The 12,626-nt window shown below is 53.5% G+C and overlaps 1 protein-coding gene across 1 annotated transcript in view; it reads right to left on the bottom strand.

The window, feature by feature from the left end:
* The window catches only part of HMCN2 (hemicentin 2), a 144,891-nt gene extending 143,084 nt beyond the window's left edge, over positions 1-1,807 (bottom strand). Inside the window, exon 1 of the mRNA XM_053204504.1 lies at positions 1,278-1,807. Within this exon, the coding sequence (XP_053060479.1) occupies positions 1,278-1,533 (256 nt within the window). The 5' untranslated portion in view covers positions 1,534-1,807. The remainder of the gene's footprint in view (positions 1-1,277) is intronic.
* Positions 1,808-12,626: the final 10,819 nt, after the last annotated feature.

Raw genomic sequence — 12,626 nt, forward strand, 5'->3', positions numbered from 1 at the left:
CCGCCACCCGGAGGTGGGAGCTATCCTTTTAATGCTCCCAGAAATATTTTTCTAGACCCCCTGGCCTCTGGAGCAGAAGAGCTCCGCAGAACCCAGAACTCGTGGAAGCAGAGCCTGAGGGCTGCGTGGGGATTATATCACACCCACTGTTGCCCATTTTGCAAACCTGTGATGCTGTGGTAATTAATAAAGGCAAATCCTTCAACAACAACAACAAAAGGCCTCCTATCTCATATAGCCTTGGGCCATTGCGTATTTTCTCAGCCCAAGGCACGTTGTAGTCCAATTTCGCAAGGAATCTGCCATTTTTATTGTGTTTTTTGGTTTCATAAAGCTATCGTTCTGGATGGAAAGGTAGCTCGATGGAGAGACCTGATAAAACTGTAAAACATTAATCATAGGATGGGGGGGGGTGCAGATAGGTGTTCGATGCCCTCCGCCCTCCCCCCTCCCCATTCTGATGTAAATCTGAAATTTCTCATCCAAAAAATGTTGGCGAAAAAGCGGTCCCGCTGCTCAGAAGGTTAGAGCTCTGCACAGACACCGCAGCGGTTTCCCCGACCTCCCCACCGTGGGGTCTCCCAGGGACCCTTTCAAGGCCGTGCCTCTAACGCTGAGCTGAAAGTTAGGTGGCTGCAGGGGACACGGCGCGGCGCGCAGGGGGGCGTGAGAATCGGGCAGGTGGAGGCCCCCCGGAGGAGCTGCCGTTTTCGTAGGGAAAACCGAGGGCCAAACCGAGGCAGGGGTGGGTTTGTTCGCCTGCCTCTGGGGGCCCTTTTGGCCTCCGAAGCCCTTGCTGGGAGCAAAGTCTAAGAAAGGAACAAGGAAGTCAAAACGCAAACCGCGCAAAGGCTCGTCGCGTGCCAGGCCCTGGGCACGAATGCGTCGTGATCAACGGCTCAGCGAGGGTTGGGGACAGTTCCCACCCGGTTTCGCTACTAAGGCAAGCGAGGCTCAGGAAGGTGAGGTCACCTGCTTAAGGCCCACAGCCAAGAGGCTGGCTCTCGGTCACTAGGCCTGGGTCCGCAACCCCGCAACCCGGGAGGCGCGGGGCAGGGAGCCAGCAGGTTCCCCGGGACAGGCAAGGGGAGGCCGCCCCAGGTGCGGGGTCCGCCAGCGCGCATGTGCGGAGAGGGCGCCCCCGCCCGGCCGCCGAGCAGCGTGCGGCCCTCCAGGTGCGCCCAGGGCGCGACGGCCGGCGGGGTGGGGGGTGGGGGGATGGGTGAGCGCCCACGACCGGGCGCCCGCAGCGCGAAGGGGGTCCGCGGGGGCGCTACCTGGGTCGTGGAAGGGCACCAGCGCGTAGTTGGCGATGGCCTGGCTGCGGCGGCTCAGGCTGCTCTCCAGGATGCGTGAGGCGCCGTCGAGCACCTGCATCAGGTCGTCCCACATGGAGCCGGTGACATCGAAGACGACGGCCAGGGTGGCGTCCCCCGTGGGGAGGGGCAGCGCCGGCCCGGGCTCGCCGGCCACCGCCGCCACCGCGGAGACCGCCAGCAGCAGCAGCAGCCGCAGAAGCGGCGCCCGGGGCATCGCGTGCGGAGTCGGGGCGGCCGGCGGCCGCGGCGGTGGAGGCGCGAGTGTCGCTGCGCGAGCGCGACCGTCCCGGGGGCACCCAGCGGCCGCGGCGCGCGGCTGAGGCTGCGGCGCGGCGTCTCCCTCCGTCGGGGCCGGTGCGTGCGGCACGCGGGCTCACGCCGGGTCCCCCTGCTGGGAGCCCGAGGCGGGTCCTAGAGCCCACCCCGTTCAGGGTCACGGCCCGCCTCCTCCGCTCCCCCCCACCGTGACTCAAATTTTCCCGGCCCCGCCGTTCACCAGTCCAGACCCGAGGTTAGCGGAGGACGCGGGGCGGACGGCAGAAGGGAGCTGGGGCCGCCGCCAAGGCGACGAGGGATGGGGACGCGCGGGGAAGCCGCGGACACCTGCGCTTCCCGCCGAAGGCGCGCCCCGCTGTGGGGGTGGAAGAGGGAGGGGCGACGCGACCGCCGGCCTGGAGGCTTGGCCACAGGGGGCCTTGGCTTTGTTGCTGTCCCCACCCATCCCCCTAAACCACCCCCCCCTCCCCAACACACGCCGACACTGCAAGGCCTTTTCTTTCCGCAGAGGTCGTCGCTTCTCAACTGTTGAAATTATTACTCTTATCATCAAGCCCCCTGAGTTGAGCCCCTACTGTGTGCTAAGCGTTTTTACATAGTTATTACTCCCTCCAGCGCTCGCTACAACCCTGGAGGGAAACCACGAACACAACCCCATTTTACAGATGAGCAAACTGAGGTTCGCGGTCCGCTGCAAACAGGCGAAGTCAGATCTGCCAAAGTCAGTCAGCTCTCAGATACCGAAGACAGGGATAGAAGCCGTATCTGGAAAGATTCCAGAGCCCCTAGGCTCTGCTGCCTCCCCTAAGTGTTGTAAGACTTCCTCCAGAGGATGAGGGTCGCCCCTCTGTGATCTCCTGGCCTGTTTCTACACCTCTCTCCCCACTGGCTCTGAGCGCCTTGAGGGCAGGGTTGTGTCTGGTTCCCCCAGTGAGCCCCCAGTGTCCAGCCCAGTCTCTGGCACAGGGTGGGACTCACCACATGCTGCCCGAATAGATAAGGAAGAGACAGTGAACCTCTGCCTGGTTTTGAGAGCCATGTGAGAGAGAGCAGCTCGTCCCCACCGGTCCCTCCTCCGAGAGAACCTACAGGGACAGGCAGCCGCCTAGACAGAGCTAAGGGCTCTGGGTCTGTGATTGGTTGTTGGGATGGGGGGGGTGCATTCTCCAGCCCCTGCCCCTTCAGAGCCTCAACCAGGAGAAAGTCCCCTTCAATCTCAGCTCATAGCCCACCTCTGAGGCTGCCTCAGTGCCCTTGCTCTGTGACCCCACAGTCTGCCCCCCTCGTCCTAGCACAGCCCACACTATCACCAGGGCCATGTCTGTCGATCTGTCCCTTCCCCCCCCCCCCCCCACTGGCTGTGAGCTCTGTGGCAGCAGAGATCCAGTGCCTGGCACGCGACAGGTGCCCAAGGAAGGTCTGCCCCATGAATGGGTCAGTGGGGATCAGAGAGGCCTGGTAGCTGGGCATTGGTAACGGTGGGCGGCAGAGGGGAGGCATCCCTGGGTGTCCTCGGGGACTCACTTCTAGACCAGGGCCGGGCCCTTATATAAGAAGGGCTGGAGCCCAGGGGAAACGATCTTCATGGGGCTCCCTGTCTCTCGGGGTGTGGTGGGAGCCAAGTGCCCCGTGAGAGTCGAACTCCCCGCCGCTCTCACGGAAGGTTGTGTCACCTGCACTTCCGAACGCGGGCTCTTTAAATCTCCCTGGGCTAAAGCCGTGATTGGCCCCAGAGCCTGGGCAGGGCTGGGCCAGCTGTTGGAGAGAGAAGAGAGGCCCCAGCTGTTGGAGAGAGAAGAGAGGCCCCAAAGGCGAACAGGAGCCAGGATCAGGCAGGGCTCACGGACGGTGACATCTCAGGCACAGTGCAGGGAACGTTTGGGGACAAACACCTCCTCGAGTCATTGACTCCATAGACATTGGCTGAGCCTAAGCCGGGCGTCAGGCACTCTGCTAGGCACTGGTGGGGGAGGGGGGATACACAGATGCAGAAGACACGCTTCCTACCCTGGGGAGAAGAGACAAGTAAACAAATAATTCTAAGTCAGTGACATAAGTGCTAATAAAGGAATTACCAAGAGCTCTGGGAGCTCAGAGGAAGGAGTGGCTGAGCCTAAGGGGTCACAGGAGGCTGCAGAGTGAGCCTGAGAAGCCTTTCAGAATAAGAGGGGAAGGGCATTGGAGGAGAAGGAACAGCATGTGCAAAGACAGGGAGTCACGAGTCACCCACGGCTAGCCCAGTGTGACCGAAAGGTGACGGCAGAGGAGGGGGCGAAGGCCAGATCCTGAAGGACCTTAATCGGTTTGTGAAGAGTGTGGGATTCCTCCGAAGGCACGGGGGAGCCACTGAAGAGTGTCAGGGAGGGAAGCAACCGAATCCAATTTGCATTTCAGAAAGGTCACAGCGGCAGAAGTTCAGAGGGTCGAACTTGCAGGCACCAAGAAGCCATAAACCTACTCCCCAAGGACGTAAGAGCAGAGCTGACCCCAGAGAAAACGAGATGCGTTGCCTTGGGCGGATCCCGAAGGCTTGTGGGATCATGGATTTGAATCCTGAAATAGCTTTGTGAACTTGACCACGGCCCTCCCCCTCTCTGGCCCTTGGTTTCCCCATCCGTCATCCGTCATCCGTAGAATTATTTGAGAGGGAGGGGGGCTAACAGGAGGACCCCCTATGGTTCTTGTATCCTCGGCATTCTAGAACCGCCTCCAGGAGCCCCTAGGAGGCACAGGAAGGATTCAAAAGACGTTCAAAAGACAGTCTCCGCTCGTGGAGACAAAGTCTCCCCACTTGCCATCGAAGAGAGCCTTGGGCAGGTGCCCGTCGCTCTGTCCAGGTATGCTGCCCCAAGCATGGGCCTCTCCAGATGCTCAGCGCTGACCAAGAATGTAACGGTGGTCCCCCAAGGGGGCAAGGCCCCAGGACCGAGCAAGAGAGCAGAAGGCCCAGAGAAAACAACCCAGCCTTATCAATCAACTTCCATCCCGACCTTCCAGGCCACCTGGGAGCCCACATTTTTGAACTGGCGATAATCCACATTTTTCCCCTATTTCCAGAAGGAGCGGTCCCGGAGGAGTTCTTTGTTTCCTAACATACCACATGTTTGCTGTGGAGAACACCGTGGGCCTGGCCCATCCAGGAAACATGCACTGTTATTGTTCACCCCACCGCCCTCAGCCTTGGCTTGGAAATCCAGTCCCGTCCACTGTGTCTACACTGGGGAACCAAGACCAGATGGGTGGCTGGATCAGAACCCAGGGCTCTGGACACTTGGCCAAAGAAAAGCGGCCCCTCCCTACCAGTGGGCCTTCCTTATGTCCCATGCCCTAAATGTACCGTAGTGTGACCCCATTAGATTCTCTGATTTTCACAAGCACCTCTCGCCTCGTCCCACCCAGCCCTCTTCCTGAGGGACTCTGCCCCGTCCCTCTGGTGGAGGGCATTTGGCCAACCCTTACTGAGTGCCAGGCACTCTGCGGAGATCACCTCCTCATTAGATCCCCTCTAACAACAGCTAAGGTCAATATTTACTCTTCCCGTGACCGATGAGGTAACTGAGGCTCGGAGAGGTGAAGTCCTGCATCCGGGCTGGATTTTGCATCACAGCTGCCTTCCCCCAGAGCCTGTGATCCGCCCCACCACTGCACGCTGCCTCTGAAACGTGGGGGTGCCTCGTACAGGGCTCCCAGGAAGCAGAACTTCTAGAACTAACGTGGAGTCTGGAGCACGGCTCCTCGGGCTGGACTTGGCCTCAAGTTTCAGACACTTAGCGCCTGTGTAATGCTGAAGAATCCTAGCCTACCAATCCATAATTAGCCAAACTGCCTGGGCAAAATGAGATTCGAGAGAAAACCACCATGTAGGGAAACAGGTGCGGTTGCCCATCGCTCTGTGGACATGGGCCCAGGGCCTGAGAAGTGGAAACAGTCTCAAAGCCTTGTTTTCTCTCTTCTGGGGAGGAATTAAAGAATGTAGGGAGGGCCCTGGAGGACAGGCTAGCAGGGAGTCCGAGCTACTGAGGAGAAGGAGGAGGCAGGAAGTTAGAATCTGCATGACTGCCAAGGGCTCCAATCACTTGAGTGATTTACTGCCGAATCCGGTCCTTCTAGGGAACCAGCCTCCAAGTCACATGTACCGTAAAGAATGGTTTGAGACTGTCCCAAGAAATACTTGAGCAGCTCAAGAGACACAGGAACCCTTGCCCATCCCCATGTTTTCAAGAACAAATAATTAGATGAGCTAAACCAGAGCCAAGAGCTCTAAGACTTGCTCCCAGCCACCCAGGCCCCTGGACGGAGCTCATGTGCCACCGAGCCCCAGATGCTGTCATCAGGGCAGAAAGAGCCTGCCTCGTTGGCAGCTCACTGTGCTGGACGCTAAGCTGTGTTGTCATTTAAGGCCATGTTGTCACCTTTGTCATTGTCATCAGTGGCTGGCAAGAATGTCCAGAATGAGTTGAGGTTTCTTGTCCATCCCTTTTTTTGTGTCCCCTCTCTCCATCCCTATCTATCGTCTATCTATCTATCTATCTATCTACCTCATAATTTAAAATTCCATTGAACTGTTTCATACATTGTGACACACACTGTTGACTTCTTACCCTAGTCTTTCCCTCCTTCTTCCTGGAAAGCCTGGCTTTACACACACACACACACACACACACACACACACACACACACACAGAGCCCATCAGCTTTCTGATTCACGTTTCTACCCTTCTTCCGTGTGACTTGTTGAAAAGTGACCCTTTCCTCCCTCCAGGGGAAACCTGATGGGATAGGTCACCCCTGGGGTCTCACTCTGGGGAGGGGCATTTGATGCAGTGCTGGGGTCTCCCCAGAGTCAGAGGACTTACACACCTGACTTGCAGTCTTATTCTAAAACAACAGTGATGAAAACGCTGTAATAGAGGCAAAAAGAAAGGGGACAAGGCCAAGAGGACGGAAAAAGAGAGCCTAGAAATAGATCCACACATATATGGGCAATTGATGTTTGACAGAGGTGCCCTCGGAGAGAGGAAAGTCTTTTTCAGCTAATGGTCTTGGGACGACAACTGGATAGCTGCCTGGAATTACAATGAACCTGGATCCCGACCTCACACCATACACAAAAGCTAATTTGAAATGATTCCTAGGCCTAAGTGTAAAAGCTAAACTATAAGTCTCCTGGAAAAAGAACCACAAGGAAGAAAGAGCCCTTCTTCTTCCACTTGATATCGTGTCTGTCTAGGACTCCTGGAACTTTGCAGCCTGACACCATGAGGAAGCCAGCCTGACGAGAAGAGAGCTTGGGAGCTGCCCCGTGTGTGGCTTTATCATCATGCGCGATAATGCACTTCCTTCTTGGTTAAGGCACTTGCCTTGCATTCTCTGTTACTTGCAGCCGAAAGCATCCTCACAGAGACGCGCCTGTCCTCTTGATTTTCCTTCATATGGTATACAACTTTATACAACTGTTTCTACTCAGGCGGCAAACAGACTAAGAACACTGATCGTCATGACTAGTTTAAGGGAATATCAAACAATTTTTCTATATCTACGTTTCTTCTCATGTATTGCCTTTGGCCTCCAACCCTTGGGGCAGGTGCTAACTTACTCGGAGGAAAGAGCTGCAGAAAAGCGACCCACAAGAACATGTCCCCAAAGCACAGAGACCACATGTGACTCTGTTTCATTCAGAGCCCCAAGCCCTATACAGCACCTAGCGGAGCTCAATAAATAAGTGTTGTGCGGATGGATGGACGGATGAACGACAAAAGTCCAAGCCCTTTCCCATGCTGTGTTTTAAACCCACAAGCTTTATCGGGACAATTAAATTCCATAAGCCGTATCCTTGTTCCTTAACCAATTCTCCTTAATTTACACTCTCCTGTTACTCTCCTGGAATAATTCCCCCCAGATGTTTGAAGAATGTGGTCAGAATTGGACAGGCTTCTGGTGGGGACAGGGTCATTAAAGAGCGATGCCCCCAAATCAGGACACTTCCTGCCACAGCTGTGGCTCTCCTCCTGTCATCGAAGGGCTCACCATTAGCACCACTTCCGTGTTACGTGGCAAAGGTGAAGGAATTTGCTCCAGAAGGCCCCTGAGATACAGCGCTTGGCTCAGATAAGATGACCCTCGCCCTTTCTCGTCGGTTTATTAGCTTGGATTGTTCAGCAGACCAGCTCTTGTCGACCAGGAGATTCTGAGAGCCTGCCCCCCAGGTAATGGAAGGGAAGCATGACAGCCATGAAAAATCACAGCAAAACATTTAAAGACGCCGGGTCAGGAAAAGCAGGGCGTAAGGGTGTAAGGTGGGGCAGCCGCTGTGGAAGCTTGGCATTTCCTCAAAAGATTAAACATGGAATTGCACTGTGGTCCAGAAATTCCACTCCTAGGCAGAGACCCCGAAGAATTGAAAACAGGTGCACAAACACGAGGTTGTCCACCCATGTTCATAACAGCATTACTCACAACAACCGACAGGTAGACACGATCCAAACGTCCATCAGAGATGAACAGATCAACAGAGTTTGAGCTAGCCAAACAACAGAATGCTATCCAGCAATAAGAAGAAATTACCCATGTTTGCCAGAGCACGGATGAACCGTAAAAACATTGTGCTAAGTAAAAGAAGTCGGACACGAAAGGCCACAGGTTGTATGTTTCCATTCATATGGAATCACCTAAGTAGAATCTGGAAATACCCAGAATATGAAATAGGCAAATCTTTAGAGACATAAAGCAGATGAGTGGGGGCTGGGGGTAGGAGTGGGTGCGGAGTGAGTGTCCTGCAGGTATGGGATTTCCTTCGGGGTGATGAAAATATCCTGGAATATTGGATCATCAAATGGAATTGATGATTGCATACATAACATTGTGAGTGTACTAAATGTCACTGAATTGTACACTTGAAAATCATTGAAATGGGGGCGCCTGGGTGGCTCAGTCGGTTGAGCGTCCGACTTCGGCTCAGGGCATGATCTCCCAGTTCGTGGGTTCAAGCCCCACATCGGGCTCTGTGCTGACAGCTCGGAGCCTGGAGCCTGCTTCGGATTCTGTGTCTCCCTCTCTCTCTCTGCCCCTTCCCCACTTGCTCTCTCTCTCTCTCTCTCCCTCTCTTATTCCCTCTCTCTCTAAAATATATAAATAAACTTAAAAAATAAAATGATTGACATGCTGAATTTTATGATATGTGTATTTCACCACACACACACACACACACACACACACACACACACACACACAGGCAAGGCATGGATGCCTGGGGAAGATGGGTGGAAAACCAAAGTAAGGCTTCTGGAAGGCCCCCGGGGATCTGGGGAGGGTAGCTCTGGGAAGGCTGAGCCCACCCCCTATGGGGGGGCGGGGGCGGACGATGGATTCTCCCACCACCCTGGAGCCCTGCCCCCCAGCTTCCTTTAACTTCTTGCCCATTCAATTTCCCCTCAGGAAGTCTGCACCGAAGGATCCATAGTGTCATGGAGAAGGCGGCAATCAAAGAAACAGATCAATTATGACAACTGAGCCTTGACAGCTGACCTTTGATGAAAGCAGGGAACCGCAAAAAGAATCAGATGAAAGGTGTTTAAACGAGTGGTGCCTGGAGCTGCTTCCCCAGAAGCCCCAACTGGGAAATCTGAAGGAGAGGAGTGATGCTCGCCAGCCCCGACATCAAGCTGCGACCTTCTCAGCCTGAAGAGGGGCGGCTTGCCAAGTGGCAAGATTTATGGGGTGGACTCCTTGCAAAAGGAGGTGTGATATTTCCCATGTGACATTTAGCAGAAACAGGACCACATGGCCAGAAAAAGGGCTGGCGGGGCAGGGTGTGAGCTCCAGCCCCTCATCATCAGGCTTGTTCGCGCCTCGTTAACGCCAAGTGTGGCTCTCTAGCTCGTTGTGAGCACCCACTAGCCCTGCTTAAATGAGCAAAAGTTAGCTCTTGCTGTCTTCAGGTAAGAACACTGATCTAGGGGCACTTGGGAGGCTCAGTCGGTTGAGTGCCCGCCTCTCGATCTCAGCTCAGGTCTTGCTCTCAGGGTCGTGAGTTCAAGCGCTGCAGGGGGCTCCCCGCTGGGTGTGAGGTCTTCTTACAAAAAATAAATAAATAATAAAGAACACTGATCCGTTCCTTCCGATAACCGCGCCCCCAGACTCCCCCCAACCACAAGATGATCACACGACCCAGCCTGAACTAATCGTCTGGTCCCAGCCCTCCAGCTCCAGTGATTGGTCTAGAGATGGACATGTGACCCCAGCACAGCCAATCAGCATCCTTCCCTGAGATGTTTCTCCCAGGGAGGACTCTTGTATCTGGGGTGGTGCCATGCACAGGCTGCTAACGGGGGTTGGGTCTGGCGTGGGTTGCTCCCCGTTTTCCTCCAAACCTCTCCAGTTAGGACCCGGCCCCGAGTGGGTCCTCACACAACTCTGTGAGCTTGAGGAAGGGAAAAATCAACATTTTTTTTTTTTTTTATGTGACCAGGAAACGGTGTTCACTGAGGGAGTCGACGAGCTGCCCTTGGAGGAAGCCCTCCGCTTGGAACACAGCACTTCCACGATTAAGGACTTCCTGAACTCCCAGCTTGCCACACGCTGTTGCCAAGTCTCCCCTGCGGGCACGGGGCGCACAGGTCTGTGCCTTCTGGGAGTGCCACGGGGTAAAACCCACTGCCACCAGCTCCTGTACGTTGCCTCCCATGTGAGTGCATCGAACAGGACAGCTTGGCCGCTGTCTGACCTTCACGACCCGCTCGGCAAGACGTCACAGGCAGAAGAAACACAAGTGCGACATCAGTAAGGTCGATCTTTACGGAGGACTTTTAGGTATTGGCAAAGGGGCCATCACGCTTCACGATACCTGCTCTCCTCTCTCCCCATGTCTCCCCAAAGATGTCCCCTTCCCATAGCTGCACCCCCAAATGTTTCTCCTCCTTTCCCTCACTCCAGCTCCCCTCTCCCTTCCGATTATTTCCTCCTTCCGATAGCAATGAAAGCGTTTTATTATGTATTTATTTGTTATTTATTATTTTTTAAAGTAATTTATGCAAAGTAATCTCTACGCCCCAAGTGGGACTCGAACTCATGACCCCAAGTGAAGAAAGGAGCCCCCCCTTTTTTAATGTTTATTTTTGAGAGAGAGAGAGACAGGGTGCAAGCGGGGTGGGGGCAGAGAGAGAGACACACACAGAATCTGAAGCGGGCTCCAGGCTCTGAGCTGTCAGCGCAGAGCCCGATGCGGGGCTCGAACTCACGAACCACAAGATCAGGACCCAAGCCGAAGTCAGATGCTTAACTGACAAAGTCACCCAGAGACCCCAAGATGAGCCCTTTTTTTTTTTAAGTTTATTTATGTATTTTTTGAGGGGGGGAGGGGCAGAGAGAGGGAGAGAGAGAATCCCAAGCAGGCTCTCCACTGTCAGCAGGGAGCCCAATGTGGGGCTCGAACTCACGAACCATGAGATCATGACCTGAGCAGAAGTCAGACAGTTAACCAACCAAGCCCCCTTTAGACTTGTCCCACCTTCACCCATTACCCCTCAACGAGCCCACAGAAAACACCAAAATGTTCATTAGGTGTTTGAATATGGGAAAAGGCAGTGAACACCCAGACTCCGTCAACCTTCCCTCCTCAAAAATGTCCTAACGAGAACATGAGGACAAGTGGGTTCTAGGCATACACGCGTTCGGATGTACATAGGTCATGTCTGAAACTCAACCACGAACCATGAACTCCCCGTTAGGGGCGAGGGCGACTGACGAGGGTCACACTCATGGTGTGTCTGCCTCCCAGGATGATGCACTGAATGACGCCCGTGCCCCCGTGAGGACTCAGCCTGTTGGAGACCGAGCTATCTTGTTCTTCACAAATGGCATTTTGTCCCCTACGTGACAAACTCCTACAGGCGAGGACAGCTTCTGTCAACTGATTGAGCTAGTAAATAGAAAATCCGCAAGGATATCCAACTGGACGCCACCGTCAACCCCCTGTGTTGAACGTGTATAGAACATTCCACCCCACAGTATCAGAATATACATTCTTTTCGATAGCAGCTGGGACAATGGCCAAGGTGTGCCATATCCTGGATCATAACAAACCTTAACAAGTTCCAAAGAATTCAAGTACGCAAAGTATGTCCTCCAATCGTCATGGCACTAAAGTAGAAATCAAGAAGGAAAATGAAATTACAATGTATCAAAATACTTAGGATGCAGGTGAAGCAGGGGAACGTGGATAGCATTAAAGGCTCAGGTTAGAAAAGAAGCAGGGTCTCAAATCAATAATCCGGGTTTCCACTTTGAGACACGAGAAGAAGAAATTCAACATAAATCCAAAGCATAAGGAAGGAAATGGAGATTACAGCGGAAATCAATGACTCTGCAATCAGAAAAATTAGGGGGATAAGAAGAATCAGTGAAACCAAAAGCTGGTTCTCTGAAAAGATCAATACGGTTAATAAACTTCCAGCCAACTGACAAAGGCAAAAGAGGGAAAAAAAATTACCAACATCAGGAACGAAAGGAGAGATATCGCCATCGCAGACATTAAAGGGATAACGAGGAAATAGTCAAAACAACTCTGTACACATAATCCCAATAATTATATTGACATGAACAAACCCCTCAAAAACTGCAAAGTATCAAAACTCGACCAAGGTGAAACAGATAACCTGATTCATCCCATAACGGATAAAGAAAATGAAATTTGTAGCTTGAGAACCATCCAGAAAGGAAGACTCCTTGTCCAGATAATTAGTGGGTAATTATACCAAGTATTTAAGGGGGGGGGGGAATTCTTCCCAATGAAAGAGAAGGGAACACTTTGTCACTCAATTTATGAGACCACGATTACCCTGAGCCCAAAACCAGATAAAGATATGCAAAGAAAGAAAACTACAGACAAACATTTCTCAGAACAAAGACGCAAAAATTTGCAACAAAATATTAGCACCAAATTCAGAAATTCATATTTTAAGAAATATGCCAAGCAGCGCTCAACCGACTGAGCGTCCGACTTCGGCTCAGGTCATGATCTCACAGTTCGTGAGT

Source organism: Acinonyx jubatus, chromosome D4 (genome assembly GCF_027475565.1).
Source record: "Acinonyx jubatus isolate Ajub_Pintada_27869175 chromosome D4, VMU_Ajub_asm_v1.0, whole genome shotgun sequence".
In the NCBI taxonomy this organism is placed as follows: Eukaryota; Metazoa; Chordata; class Mammalia; order Carnivora; family Felidae; genus Acinonyx; species Acinonyx jubatus.